Source organism: Podarcis erhardii (genome assembly GCF_964252035.2).
Source record: "Podarcis erhardii genome assembly, chromosome: 3".
In the NCBI taxonomy this organism is placed as follows: domain Eukaryota; kingdom Metazoa; phylum Chordata; class Lepidosauria; order Squamata; family Lacertidae; genus Podarcis; species Podarcis erhardii.
In genome coordinates this window covers 48,686,764-48,703,100 of record NC_138507.1, presented here as the reverse complement: position 1 = coordinate 48,703,100, position 16,337 = coordinate 48,686,764, and the positions used below count along the sequence as shown (strand labels likewise).

The window sequence follows — 16,337 nt, the reverse complement described above, 5'->3', positions numbered from 1 at the left end:
TCATCTCTTCTTTCCCCAGGACAGTTCAAGCTAAGTGTCCAAATGTGAACTTCTGCCTGGGTAAATCCATATTACATGAATAAAAGGTTATTATAGCCTAATCTCGTACTAACCCTCACTTGCCCACACGTAGCAAGAAAGAATTACTCTGAGGCAACCAAGCTGAGAAGCATTTGTAATTGGGAATTAGAATTTTTAAAATCTCCTTCAGGCTGCCCAGTGTGCCACTGTCTAACATAGATATGGCTACAAACAGGAATGAGGGGGGAAATTCAGTTCAGTTTGCATTTTAGTGTAAACTTAATTTGCAATTCCCCAAACAGTATGCAAACAGAGACTCGCCTATCCTTTGAAATTTGCACTTCTTCAAATTTGTTGATGCAGTTCATCAACCAAAAAGTAAATGTGTATTTTAGGGGAAAGTGTGTGTAAAAATGCATATATTATTGAAAACAAGTTGCAAAAATGCATTATACTAGGGTACATGGCTTGCCCAAATGTGTGTTTTACCCAAAACTGCATACAAATATATGTATATTCTGAGAAATAGGTACTGAAATGCTGTTTAATTTTTGTTGGTAAAATAAGAAGCTGAGAGAAACCAGAACTGACATACCTGTCTATCCTTATATGTGACTTAGCAGGCTAGATAGTAAAAATAAATAAATCTGTGGGTTAGTAGGTTTTGTGGTCCTTTTTAAGGCTGAGAAAGCATGATTTCAATATTTGAAAAGCAGATTGCAGGGTGGGGTTGAACTGCTACACTAGTTAGGAAACTAGGCTGCTACTGCTTACTGGGAGGAAGAGGATAACAGGGAGATCAGGGCAGTGCAAATACACTGATAGGAATGCTGGATTGGCTCCACGGGTGCTGAGCTCCTCCCTATTGCTTTGCTGCTCCTCCTCTCATTCCTGGTAAGCAACAGTGATCCACCTGCCTGGATGCTAGCACCTGACAAACCAAACCACTGCTGATATTAAGCCTGATATCTTACCTATTATTGTGCTTTTATTGTGTCCTTCTTTAAGGTGCTCAAAGCATTGGGCATGTTTCCCTTGCAAAGTAGCCTTGACTATTAGAGAATGTCTAACCCAAGGTAAGGGACGCGGGTGGTGCTGTGGTCTAAACCACAGAGCCTAGGGCTTGCCAGTCAGAAGGTTGGCGGTTCGAATCCCCATGACAGGGTGAGCTCCCGTTGTTCAGTCCCAGCTCCTGCCAACCTAGCAGTTTGAAAGCACGTCAAAGTGCAAGTAGATAAATAGGTACCACTCCAGTGAGAAGGTAAACGGTGTTTCCGTGCACTGCTCTGGTTCACCAGAAACAGCTGCTACATGACCCAGAAGCTGTCTGCGGACAAACGCCGGCTCCCTCAGCCAGTAAAGCAAGATGAGCGCCGCAACCCCAGAGTCATCTGCGACTGGACTTAGCAGTCAGGGGTCCCTTTAGGTAACCCCAAGGTAAACCCCTTCATTTCATGGCTGTGTAGAAATTTGAGCACCGCTCTCCTTGTCAAACACACAGCACCACACATGCTCTCTGTGTTAAAAGTATGGCATCCACTTCTTTGTCATGCAGTTGTATGTGCGCTATGTAGGCGTTAATCCACACCACATCAAATCAGTTATATTAACAATAAACAGATTGGAAATTGTTTAACGTGGGTTTGGTTTCTCAAATTGCTTAGTCAATGGCCTCTAAGTGCCAACATAATGTTACAACCAAGGAACGGGTTGTTTGCTAACAGAAGCAATTATAAAATGCAAATGGCTCTGCACTTATTGCCAAGGTTGTCTTAGAAAACAAATGTCTGCTTAATAACGTGTCTCCAAGAAGATTACATAATTATGTGTTTGCATTATAAATGATAAGGCAAGAAGAAAATGTTCGGCTTTTTTCTCTCTATATACTGTATTTGCGCTTGTTTGTCATCATGCTGACAAATGCATGTGTGGTAGGAGCAAGTGAGCAGGCAGACAGGTGGCCCAAGCAGGCCTTCCTACTCTCCCCTTGTCACTGCCACCAAACTACCACCACCAAAAGGAAGCCTGCAGATGCAGACTTCTTCCTGGTGGTGGTGTGGCAGGTGTAATGAAGGGAGGTTGTGGGGGAGCTGCGAGGATCTGGGCGACTGTGCATAGGGGAAGGATGTTGGGTGAGATCTAAAGGGAGGTGAGTAGCAATGGGGTGGGATTGGGGGTAGGCAGGCTGGCAAGGAATGCAAAGAGGAGGAGTAGCCTCTTGTTGTTGTTTTTGAAGGGGGGAATGAACCAAATGTTTTAGGACATAGGCTTGGATCTGAAGTTGCTTCCAGTTGTGCAATGAGGGTTGCTGGTCTGCTCCTCCAGTCAGAGGTGCACAGTACAGCACCTCTGTACAGCCACCCACCTTGACTTCCAGTACAGATAAGAAATCAAACACCCAATTAAGAAATTCCCATTTGACATTTCATGGTTATTCATTCTCCTCTTTTCTTGCATGTTCTGCTTCAACTCAAACCATTCATTTGCCAGGTTGATTTTCATTCTGTCAACCCATAGCTTTTGTGCACAGCAAAAAAGTGACCACTTTAATTTTACCTAAACAACTATAATGTTGCAGAGTAAACAACATTTGGCACTTAAGCAGCTTTTGTTTCATGGTATATAACAAATACTTTCAAGTTTTCCTCGACTGTAGAGTGCCAGCTTGGCCCCACGACGATGGGTGTCAGGTAGCTTGCATGGCCCTGACACCGTAATTTGTGGGTGCCCGGCCTCTTCATGCAGAATTCTGTGGGTGCTTGGGCACCCAGGGCCAAAGGGAGCACCTATGTTTGCTTTAAATAACAGTAAAATCTTCTGCTATTATTGTTCTGATGCCATTAAATGTTAGAATCCTGAACTAGAGATCTGTTAGGAAAGCAGTTTTTGTAGGGATCTCTTTCCAACAGAGCAGACTGCAGCTACATTCCAGGGATATTGATATCATAACCAGACCATATCTTTAGAAAGGCTATTCTGCTCATTTGCTTATACCTTCTTCGATCAGGGAATTTTGAGGGAAAGGTAAGGGGGTTTATTAAATCCTAAAGGTCCCACCCACTAACTCCCCCAACTGAATTTGAAAGACGCTACAGATTTCTAAAAATAGTAACTACAGGGCAGCACAAAAGACAAGGACATAATTCCAAGATACAGTCTGAAGGCACACAAAGTTAGCATGTTGCTGGAGTTAAGTAGGTCTGGTCAGTGCATGGATATGTGACTGCCTGGGCTCCACGTGTTTGTCCCCTTGGGTATCATGATAGAAAAGATAAATGTTCAAAAATAATAATGAATAAGGAACTTTAGCCCCCCTATAATTCAAGCACTGATCAAGGGAAAGCAAGCTTGTTTTGAGTACAACTTATATCAGAATTCAGTCTTTATCTGCAAAACGTTTGATACCTTCAGATCTGAGTGTTTACACTGATCTCCCAGTGAAATAAGACCCTGCTGAAACTTTTCAAACAAACAACCTAGAAACTATGTCACAGGTTGGCAGGTTCTCTCTGATCAAGTTAGGCTTGTCTTTTCTTTTTTAAAAAAGCATTAAAATAGACATTCCTTGCTGTCTAAAGAAAGCTGTTGTCAAAATGAACATCTAAAGTGTTCATACTGATATTTGACTGCGCTTCTCACCCCAAATATTTCCCCCCATGATTTTCCTTCACTCAATAAAACCTGATGCAATAAATAAAAATATAACATTGAGCTGTCACTTATTCAATCTTTTATCATGCATATGCGGGCATGTTTTGTTTACTTCCTGAGCCAGACTATTTGCCTACAAATTCTCATTAATGATGTTTTGTAATTTTGTAATGGTATAGCAGAGCACAAAAAGTATCCTATAGATTGCTGGTATGGTCCTCTGTGCCAGCACATAAGACTCTCCAGAACACAATAAAGTGACAGAGGACTATAGATAGATAGATATTTTAGAGCACACAAACAATACAAGCTCCAGATCGGGGGAAAGTAAATTCATGTCATATCCTTCATAAGATTACTGACTTGTTTGAAATATGCAGCTGCAATATCATGTCATATTTGGCAAACATATTGGCATTGCTGCCATACAATAATCATGATTTAAAGGAAAGGAGGTATTCCACAAGCTAATCACAATAATCTCATCCATGGCAACAACACTTGCACATTTTACACCTGTAGTGGCCAATACTAGTACAAATCAGAAACCTATGGTAGCCTGTAGGCTGTTAAAGGCCTTTGTGAAAATGCAAAATAGCTTTCCTATTGTTGGTTCCTTTGGCCACCAGTAAGTGCAAGGACCCTCTCTTTCCATGTTCCTCAGCTCCCCTTCCGATGGTACCCAAAAATATTAGGATGCACTGGAGGTTGGAGAACTGCAAACACTGGTGACATGTTTGCATGTTTCCTAGGCTTAATTCATGCATCCACTTGCAAAATGACAAGTTGTTATATTTCTGATTAAATCAAACCCAGTCAACCTGCATCTTCAAGGGAAAAGTTTATAGATGCATAAAACCTGACTTGTAGTGATGACTGTTTCACTCACATGATAAGCCCACTGAGAACTAATGTTACATTGTTAGACAAAAATCTTGAGAATCAAGAAAGGGTCAGTGAAGTGGTAGATGCAAAGTATTAACATCTACAACTCCATTCATAATTCCTGTCTTTGAAACTGACTCCACATGGTGACCAAGACAGGGAAATATTTGTGTGTACTGGCTTGTCAAATGGATATGCTTTCAGAATATTGTTTGATAAATCTAATGGGGTGTCCATAGCACTGTCTAGTCCTGTCGTATTGGATGAGTTTCAGTTACTAAGGCTCGAGGATGTGGACAAGATGTTTGGATCAGTCAAGGTGGACCCTTACCCCTCTTGTTTTCCTCACTTACTGGGGTCTGGGAAAGTCATGGACCTCCCAGTGGAACCTCGTGGAAACATGATGCAGTTTCTGGATAGTCTTCAAGCCCTAAGTAGAGAACACTACAGTATCAAGTAATAATTATGCCCTGGAAGCTGATCTGTATGACAAGCCAACACACATAATATTTAAGCCACCACAAGGAGCCAGCTTTGATCTATCATCATTGGCTGCCACTGTGTGAGAAGCAGTCCGTGGCTAAAAGTACTCAGACATGATCAAAGCACACTCTCCATTGATGAAATGACAAGGCTGAAATGGATATGCCATGTGTCACTCATGGAATTTTAATAAAGTGGGAAGCCAATAGTCCAGGTAGAATTCCCCATTCTCTCAACCACATGCTCACGCCACTAATCTCCATACAGAATAATTCAAACATCCACATCTGGGTGTAACAAAAACAGAGGGAAGAATTCACCAAGGTGCCTAATATCAGACGTGCTCAAACAATTCAAGGTAAATTTTAGTACAATGTCTGAACTGATTTGTAAGATTACACCACTGCAAGAGGCTGAAATTTTCCAACTTTGTATACTTTTTTGGATGCATCCAGAAGTCATCCTGTTCACAAAATGTTTCAGTGTCAAGTAAGATGCATCTAAGCCATTTAAAATGCAATTTCATTAGGAGTACAAAACTCACAATAAAAATGATCCAACTTTATATATAAATTAAAGTTTGTTTTTCTTAAAAAAAGAATACAGACCAGCTGATACAAAACATGCTGCCACTCATATCTGACACATTCATTTTTCTTTAAAAAATGGATAAAGCCATTGTGATGTACATCAATTATTTAAAATGAGCAGTCATTTTCTAAAATAAGAAATTGGTCTCAGTGATTAAAAGGAAAGCTGCAAAATTAGCTTGACAGAATTAATCATCCTACATGATTAGAGAGGAGCTGAATTTTTACTTAATAAATTCTTACTAAACCACAGTTTAATGAAACACATACATGTTCAAATAATCCATAAGGAACTTGTGACCTCACCAAATCTTAAGGTTTAACATCAAAAATTCCTCTAACAATACATTATATTTTTAAAAAATAAGATATGTATTAATGTTGAAAGTAAATTGGGCTGGATCCTATGCACATTTACTTGTGCCAGTGAAATAAGCAGGGTTACGTCACAAATAAATGTGGTCAGGATAGAGGTTATTCTATGGGTGCTTCCAGATTCGGACCTTACATCATGAACAGGTTGCTCAGATTCATTTGTGTCTGTCTGGCATGGAATCATATAGAGTTGGAAGGGACCCTACCATGCAGGAAAATGCAGCTGTCCCATACAGGGCTCAAACCTGCAACCCTTATGTTATCAGCACCATGCTGTAACCAAGTAAGCTTCCACACATTCTCATTTTTACAGTCATAGATATGTATTGTTAGCCTGCTACTTGCCATCCAGACCAGTGAGTGGAGTTTAATAGAATGTATCTGGAGGTATCCCCTCTCCCCTAAGTACCTCCTCTCCCTTGCCTTGTTATTCCTGTTCCGGGCATTCACAGATGTATTTGTATTGTGTGTATGCACCTTAACAAAAAAATCCAGGAAGTGTGCAAGAATAAATGTTACCAGCCTTATTTATCACGCTTCACAATGAGGAAGATGAGGAGGTTTTTGGGGGAGGGGTTAATAATAATAATACTGTTTACCTGACCAAGTCTTACACAAAAGTGTTAAGAGGTTTTGAAAATGTCCTCTGCATTATATAATTATTGCTAATTATTATTAATTAGTATTAATAATTTATTATTCTCATTCCAATGTATTATTATCATCACCCCAATGTATGCTGCATGATGACAGTCTCTGAGGTAATTCATCTACATGTACTGCGTGAAGACCTTGACCTAACAGCTTTTCCTAATGGTTATTGAAATTCAAGCATGCCTTCCCCATGTGGTAATGAGTGGAACAAGGGACACTTGATTCATTTGGATTGTTGGAAACAACATATTGTGCATTAAATACCACCCATTGAAACAACCCCACCCATGTGATAAATAACCTCCTCCCCTCAAAAAATAATACTACAGTGGTACCTTGGTTCTCGAACTTAATTCGTTCCGGAAGTCCGTTTGATTTCCAAAATGTTTGAAAACTAAGGCACGGCTTCTGATTGGTGCAGGTGCCCCGGAAACAATAGACGACAGCCACTTCAGATGTTCGGCTTCCAAAAAAAGTTTGAAAACCGGAACACTTACTTCCAGGTTTTCAGTGTTTGCAATCCTAGGCGTTTGGGAACCAAGGCGTTTGAGAACCAAACTGTAATCAGCTCCCAAAACAGCCTTGACTTCTTGGTAATGGGGCTATCTTCCTTCAGATGTCAAAGAGAAATATCTACATAGCTTTTAGAAGACATCTGAAGGCAGCCCTGTATTGGGAAGTTTGTAAGGCAGCCAGATGGGCGGGGTATTATTATTATTATTATTATTATTATTATTTGCTTATATCAAATTATTTTTACTTATTAGATTTTCTGTGGGAAGAAGACATCTGAATCAAATGTAAGGCAAAAAAACCATAGGGTGGGTTGGCATTCTGATGTCATGGTCTGGATTCTACAAAAAAAAACCTTGCATGCATGAGCAACACTGATTTCACAATAAACTGCCATCTGGAAGCACCCTATATCAGTGCAAATTCAGAAGTCCCAAAACTATTAAAAATAGTTATGTATATTATCCATAGCATCTGAAAAAGGGGCAAAAATCTTGGATTTACTACCAATTTGAATAAAAGTAATAGTTTTAAAAATGGGAATGTAAGGAAGTCACAAGCTCCTCAATTATGCATGACAGATTTTCTCCAAGTTGTAAAAATGTATATTCAAAGTAAGGCATAAAAACAGATGACACAATTTAGCTCAGAGTTATATATTACATATATGCACATAAATATTATTAAAACATAAATTATATGGATGCTTATGTTTCAAAAAGTGGTCATCCATCCACTTGTCGATCCAGTATAGAGTAAGTTCAACATTCTGAGTTTTAAAACTGGAATGTGTCCGAGTTACAAGGTATAAAATCATAATCAGTAGTAAATCCTTCATATATTGATCTAAATGCTTTTCCAGATGCTACCACCATAAGTTTGAAGAGTAAACATCTTCCAGAAAGGACATATAGAAAGAAATTTTCTAGACTTCTGACTTTGGACTGAAAGCAGGTTGTGCCACTTAAAACCCAGATCTATCTGTAGAAGGTTAATTGTTTCCCATTACAGATTTCGCTCTCTTCTTCATCCATAAAATTAACTGCAGTGAACTTCCAGGAGCAAAAAGGTGTCTTTTTTCAAGCTTGAATAAGAGGAGAAATAGTCACTTGTCCTGAAAGCTGGCTACAATTAAAAATATTGAAGACAAATTAAAAGTTGTATAAAGATGACAGCTCCAGTGCTCATTCACTACGAACTTCAATGACGTGTGCTAGACTATTAAAGACATCAGAATGGCTTTTCAGTTGGTTGCCCAGAGGGCTACGAGTATATCATCATGGTAGAATTAATGGCGAAAAGGACAATATTTACCTTTTCCAACTGGGCATTTTTTTTGGATTTGTACAAAAACTCCCCCACTGCCACAAAGACGGAGAGAACCAATCCTGCTGCCAATACGATGAAGATGCCACCAATGTTTTGTACTCCAAGGGCACTTGCATCCTTGCTCTCCTCTTCCGGGCAACCGTTGCCTCGCCACCACTTCTCCTTCATCATGTGGAGCTTGCCTTCTTCTTGCAGGTGGAGAATTGCGATGGTTATTTTGTCTCTGTAGGGGGACCCTGCAAGAGGGAACACACCAGTTAATGAGTCACATTCGCAAAGGCTTCATCCTGTTTCATAGTTATAAGTGGGACCCTCTGAAAAAATGTTTCAACAACAACAATAACAATAATACATTATTTATACCCTGCCCATCTGGCTGGGTTTCCCCAGCCACTCTGGTCGGCTTCCAACAAAACATTAAAATACAATAATTCATCAGATATTAAAAGCTTCCCTAAACAGGGCTGCCTTCAGATGTCTTCTAAAAGTCAGATAGTTGTTAATTTCTTTGACATCTGATGGCAGGATTTTCCACAGGGCGGGCACCACTCTATTTCACCCCCATCCCCTAAAAAACCCTCCACAGTCAGCACTCAGTCACCACTGAGTATGGTCGGTCCTTGTTCTGTGGTGAGGGTTTAAGGGGCAAGTGGGATAGGATGGACACAATAATGCCCAATACCAGCTGCATTAAAATCTTGAATTTCTGCACTGGTTTCTATAAGCAACTCTCACTTACGTACTGAGGCCCCGTGACCACCCTGCTCCCTAAAGTGCAAATAACTAGACAACACATGGCATATTGGTTTTGGGATCAAAGGCAGGGGGAGAGAATGGCTAATGGCCATGCAGGCCGGGCATTTAAACTTCCCCTGGGCATGACACCGAGGGATGCAATTGGTCAGCTGGTCCTGCACCCAGGGGAATGCCCACTAACACCTGCTGCCATTGGCCCAGTTGTGGCAGGAAGGCGACCTGGCCTGCAAAAGACTGGTTTACCAGGGGGGCCTGGGGCCCGCCCACAAAGCCCCCCACTGAATAATGGACGGACGAACTTCCATATCTGGGGACATTTAAAGAAAGTTCACAGTTTGAACTAGGAAATGGCCTATTTAGACACTGAGATTTTATCATTCCCCTTTTTTAAATTTATGTGCCTCTCCCTCCTCCTATCCCAGATAAAACCTTTCCATTTCTATACGGTTTCCCATTTCTGCCCCCTCTCAAATGTGAATCCGTATTTTGTGGCCGATGGGCCACAAAATTTGGCTGTGGCTCTCTCTCACACACACATTCCCTTTAATCTGCTGAAAACTCTCTCATGCATGGGTGTTGTTTTGGCTACATAAATGTGACCAATTCAAGACTTGAGTATATAGATTTGAAACTTGCCTACGTAATACTTGCATTTTCATATAAGTATTGCTACCCACTGTTTCTTTCACTTCTTGACATGCAATATATCATAGGAATGGCATTCTTTGCCAATAAACTTGTAGGAGAACAGGTCTTAGAAACTCTAATCTGGAGCCTCAAGCACCCAGTAATGTGTAAAAAGAATGTCATCACTCTAAACTTCTCCCAATCCGACACTGTCGTCTGTCCTCCCCACCCCCTTTCCATAGAGACACTGCACTTTCTCAATTGGATTTTTCCTTGATTTGTTCTTTCTCACAGTGCAGTATGAGGAACTTGGGCTGGCTTAAGGCATTTTGCTGCCTGAGACACAGAGAAGAGGGGATCTCCCACTAGTTCATGTATAGAAGGTGACCAGACTGGCGGCTGGATCTTATTTCAAATAGCACCCTTCACTGAAATAAGGAGGGCAGGCTAGCTTAGGGGGCACGGAGCTGGCTGCACAGCACACACAGCTAAGTCCACTCTTGACCTGCTGTCTTGCTCTGCCTAATAGTCAGGTGTTCCCTGTGTAGGTGTGTGCCCAAAGGCTTTTTAAATTGTGGCCTCTGCATTTCTATCAGCAAAGAGTGTTCTGCTACCTCAAGTCAGCGTGCAGTGCCAATCTTCCACCCCACCTCTTCCCATCTGACTAGTCTTGAAAGACCATTTATTATGTAGAGGGTTTGTTCTTAATTTTAATGAGATATTGTTGTTGAGGGCTTTTGGGCAACAATGCCCTGAGAGTCGGCATTTTTACAAATTATATGAATTAATAATGTGAACAAAGAAGGGTTTTATTTTTGGCAGAGTGTAACCAGTGACATAAGCACTTTTCATGCTGAGACTTTGGATGGAAGCAGCAATATTTGCTTAAAACCCCGTCATGTGACAGCAGGGCAGCAAGTATGCAGAGAGGTGGTTATCAACAGGCTCTAGTCACTCTGTAAAACCCAGCACTACCTACTCTCTATAACCATTCAGGAACCCAGAGCACTTGTAACATTGTGAATCAAAACTAAAGGTGGCTGTCTAGGGAGGCATAGGCAAACTCGACCCTCCAGATGTTTTGGGACTACAACTCCCATCATCCCTGATGACTGGTCCTGTTAGCTAGGGATGATGGGAGTTGTAGTCCCAAAACATCTGGAGGGCCAAGTTTGCCTATGCCTGGTCTAGGGGTTACAACTGCTACACGGATTCATGTTTTGTCCCATGTTTAGGGTGAAAATGTGAAGTTCTACACTTAGGAAGGAAGAACCAGCTGCACAAATATGAGATGGGAGATACCTGGCTTTCCAGTAGCACATGGGAAAAGGATCTAGGGGTCTTAGTAGATCACAAGTTTAACCTGAGTCAACAGTGTGGTACAGCACTTTGGGTTCAGTCAGTCAACCAGCTACAAATCTACCTAAGTTACCTCATGCAGCCCACCTTTTACCAGCTTCTCTACAAGTATATCATGGGGGCCCTTATCCAAAGCCTTACTGAAATCAACATACACTACATCCACAGCATTCCCCTGACCCACCAGGCTTGTAACTCCATCAGAAAAGAAACGAGATTCGTCTGGCATGACTTGTTTTTGAGAAATTCACCACCCTGAAGCCAACACCAATTAATTAGATCATATACACCTTCATCCAAAAATTATTCTAAGAGCCGCTGAGATGAGTCAGTAACTAGTGTGCAGCACATTTAGCACAAACATAGCATAACTGGCACACTCATGTCCATCTAATGCCAAGCCATCTCTTCCCACACATGAACGTGTGGTACTTTGACATAATCCCAGTATATACGTCAATATCTTTTCTAACTAGCTGCATCTCTCTAAGGATTCACACATACATTTTTTTGAAGGTCTTCTAACAACAATCTGCTGAATTAGGCCAATGGCCTGTCTAATTCAGCAAGCTTTGCTCATAGTAGCCATCCACATGCCTGTGGAAAGCCTGCAAGGAGGACATGAGCCCTCAAGAAGGACATGAGCACTCTGTCCACAACTGGTATTCAGAGGCATACTCCTGCTTTAACTCTGAGTCTAAGGATTGAACTCTGGACCTTTTACCAGCTATGAGCTTGGAGAAGGACACAGTACAAGGACATTTCTATTAGATTTTGTAGGGGTAGGGAACAGATGTTTTTACCCCCATCCAAACAACAGGTAAAAGGTATAAGATCTATGCTCTGCCCACAGGCTTTTCAGGCACAAAATCACATTTCTCAAATGACACACGTACACAAAGCATAATCCAGTGATAGGCAGTAGATACTAACAGAAGCCCCTTATTAGAATTATTTGCAAGGGTTAGCAGTTTTTCCATGGATAATATTTGAAAGATCTTGCAGAAACATTTCTAGAAATACTCTAGTAATGCAACAACATAGAAAGATTTGCAATGCCATCAAATTTTCCCTAAAGTGAAAAACAAATTAAACTAGGATAGATATAACTTGAAGTTATAAGAATAGTGAAATGTTTTAGGGAGGTTTTTGCACATTTCTAATGAGAGATATACCTACTGATGTATAACTAAGTGTCTCTTTCCTGCTCTGCATTTACTGATCTATTTTTAGGCATGTTCATGCTGACAGGAAACATGTTTTCTGTGTTTGCAAAAGTCATAGCACACGCGATAAATAAGAATCAAAATGATGATAATCATGTAATTAGAGTCTAGCTAGCCAAGATTCTGACACAGAAGAACCAAATGGATCAGGAAGACCAGTGTGCAAACCTTGGGAGGTGCTGGATCTAGACCCATGCTCTGGCCCAGAGTCAGACAGGAACCCTGCCAGCCAAGTGCCTCTTGAGCAGGAGCTCCAGAATCTGGGACTCCCAGAGACAACACCCCAAGTCTGAAAGACGCCATTACACCGTAAGTCTTATGCTTTCTGTTCCTGGTGCCTTTTCACCAGCACTGACAGTGCTTAAGATGGGTGGTAGAGAGGCAATGGCGCCAGAGGGCATGTTTCAACTAAATTGTTGCATGTGCAGAATGAGATTTGCTTGTACAATAGAACTGGCTTCCCCTCTCATTCACCCATGTACCCCACATCCTAAATCTGCTCTGGACGGTGGGGGGGAAACCCAAGAGCAGGTTAGGGAGCATGTGGAGGGAGGAGGTGGGAGGGAGGAAAGACCTGCTATGCAAAGCAGACCTCATTACCCACATAAATACCCCACTTACAGCTATGCTGAAGTCCACCTAGAAGCTCTAGGCCACATGACTATTCCTTCCAAGTTATCAATGAATGAAGCAGAGCCTGGAAGGGTTAGTTTGGTTCACGATGGAGTAGGCCTCAGTTGAGGTCCAGACCTCAGCCTCTTCAGGCATTCCTTTCACCACGGAGTTAAGACTGCGGGGGGAAGCAAGTGGCAGTGAGAGCACTAACCTTGCTTCCTTTCAGTAGTTCAAAGGTGACTGATGCAAGGTCACTAAAGGCTCTTGTGCCCTTTCATACCTTGGAAAAAGCATGAAGGCACAAACAGGGGATTGGGGTGGGGAAGGGAATTAAGTTTGGCTTTTAATGTAAACCAACCTAATTTGTGCTTCCTGAAACAGTAAGTGAACTGAAGCACTGCTAACGTCTGAAATTCACACTACTCTCAATTTTGTGATGCAATTTTCCAACCAAATAATGTGTATAGAAACAGGTATAATAGCGGAAAACATGCTCAAATGTGTATTTGTTAAAATAACGTGCAAAAGTGCATTATATTAGTGGAAATGGCATAAAGAAAAACATGGCTATTAGGTGAAGATCATACTAAATGCTGACAAATTTTCCTAAGAACAGTTTTTGTGTTGTTGTTTTTAAAAAATACAAACTGATATGGGGATCTGAACTTTAGATTTAAAAAATGGGAAACTGAAAGTGACAGATTTCCCTATCTGGGTGACACAAGGAGCCCATGGGGTAGTGCAGACACACACATACACACCCACACCCACTGCAGAGAATCATCTTCCAACTCAGAGAGACCAAAAGAAAAGATGCACTCATCTCTGCTTCATATTCCAGGGCCCTTGTTGTCTACCTGGATAATGTCCAAGGCAACTTGAGCCTCACTCTACTCACTTAAGACACATGTTGTACCCTGTGGACACTCACTTGTGCCCAAATCCAGAATGTGGTTCTGTGTAGAGAACACTGCAGACCACAGGAGTTGGCAGTTATCCCTATTTGCATCGCTTCTCCTGGAGTTTGTTTTTCTTTGGAGGAATGGGAGATTATAGATGCACAGACATAACTCCCCACAAAGTTCATTTTCTGCTTCAGATTTGCTCCTCTGAAAGCGGCTTTTCCGTGACAGAAGCAGCTGCTCAGGTTTTGTCACACACACATTTAGTAATAAATATTGGGTCTAACAGGTAAAACCGTGTTTTACCATTGTGGTCCCCCTGGATCAGTGCAACTTTCCCCTTTTCACCAATAGATAGCAATATATTATGCTGAAAGCCATTACTCTAATATATAAATACAATACAGACATTAAATATTCATTTAATCTTAATTATAATAGCTCAACATTCCCCATAGATATTTCTGACAATGTGTGTTATCCTAGATTTAATTAAGGTGCTTGGGGAGCAGAAACAGGATCCTAAAGGGAGACCAAAGAGCACATTTATAACACCTCTTATCATTATTATAAATTTCAGGCCAAGGGAATGAGCTATTGGGAATGCATAAATGGTGCATAATATAAAGCTGAAGGAATCCGCAAAACCTACGTTTCCATTTTCTTCTGCTTACACCCTGTCCCCATCCCTTTTCGGTCCTGGGGGGACTGTAGCAAATTTTCATAAAACTGATTTGAAAGCAACAGAAAGGAAATGTAATCGCAGTAATGCTGTTGCTTAAACTACTGGGAACTCTGTAGCTTTGTGAAAATATGCACACAAAGCACCTGGGAGCACAATTTTGTTGCATTTGGGAAGAGAGAGCCGCTAAACATCTGTACTGTTTTTTATTTTAGCACACAGGCTGCAAGCCAGTCTGCCATCATAGGCAACACATAAAGGCTCAAATCGTTCATAGTCTGGCTCATAGCCACCAGAATAATATTTTGCTAAATGGGTATCTGTTTGGTTACTTACGATGCACTCATTTGGATAAAGCCGTTTTCTCTTTTAAAATAGGATGAAGTAATATTGCGGGGGGCTCAAGCATGCTTTCACTCCTTACCACACATCTGAGAGCAATTCAGCCTGTATCAACCAATCCTGCCAAATCACATCATTCTTTAAACAGTGCTTGGTGTTGAAGCTCATCTGCATGGTGGGTATGCAAAACCAAATTATGCAGCATGTGTAATACATACTATGCTGATTTCATGAAACACTTGGCATTCTTCCAAGTGACAGAAAACATCTTTGCTCCGCAGCTTTCTGCAAATACCTCTTCTGTGTGTGGCAATGGATAGCTGTTAGTCACAAAGGTTTAATTCGACTCTCTGAAATCCACCCAAAGGCGAATGCTTCCATTCTTTGCTATGATTATAGAGGAAACCCGTTCTGATGAGTCACTCTCTTCCAAAGTGTCTTTTTGTGTACTAAGTTCTTAAGCTCCTCTAATACAGTGGTCCTGGACTCTGACTGGAAATAGTCGCATCTTTAATAATAGGTGTCATGTCATGTCTCACTTTAACTTCATAGACCAACAAATCAATGTGCGCAGCAAAGTTTCTTCTTAAAATGGTACTTAGTCACAACTGAAACTGGTGTTTGAAGTGCTGTAGTGATTAGCTGAGGGCAAGCTATCTGCCCATATACTACTCCTGAAGATGAATGCAAAAAAATAATATAAAAGTGTTTCCATTATAGGAGTGCTTTTGCAAATGCAGGTACAGAAAATACATGTATACCAAAACAAAAGTCACATTTACAAGCAGATGGCCATGGACAGGGATGTCTCAATAGCTTATCAAGTGCAATGTTTGCCAAGTGAGTTGCAAATGTACGAAGCAATACACGTAGATTGAAAATAATAGGATGGAGATTGCTGAGTCCAACATTTCTCCTACAGTCTGAGGATGTGGCAGAAATATTAACTGTGCATAGGTCATCCCCACCCACCCCCCTTCAGTATACGAGGAGCTGATTCTGTTCACACTCAGAACAGCAACATCTGTCACCATAATTGCATGACAGTAAATAATTATGTCTTGACTGGATTAGCTGCTCTGGCATATCTCTGTCAAATGCCCAGTCTTTCTTCAGTGATTGCACTGAGCTTAGTGATTGCAGGGCATCCTGTGTAGTTTAGTTTATGTATATCCACAATGAAACCATGTCTTCTCTTGTACTTTGTGTTTTCTGGGTCTGTGATTTTTCATACATATTCTCTTTGTAAGCATTTATGTGCCTTTTCATTGCATTTTTCTGCAACTTGAACTGTGCCTCCTGTATCCTCATTATTTTCCCCCTCCCG

At 41.1% G+C, this 16,337-nt stretch overlaps 1 protein-coding gene across 3 annotated transcripts in view; it reads right to left on the bottom strand.

Moving 5' to 3' along the window:
• The window catches only part of GRIK2 (glutamate ionotropic receptor kainate type subunit 2), a 461,921-nt gene that overhangs the window by 14,126 nt on the left and 431,458 nt on the right, over nt 1-16,337 (bottom strand). For 2 of the 3 annotated variants that reach the window (XM_081856951.1, XM_081856952.1), the window contains exon 16: nt 8,487-8,737. In XM_081856951.1, the coding sequence (XP_081713077.1) occupies nt 8,487-8,737 (251 nt within the window). Of the gene's footprint in view, nt 1-7,374; nt 8,298-8,486; nt 8,738-16,337 lie in introns of those variants that run through there. The other variant, XM_081856953.1, reaches the window with a different exon arrangement.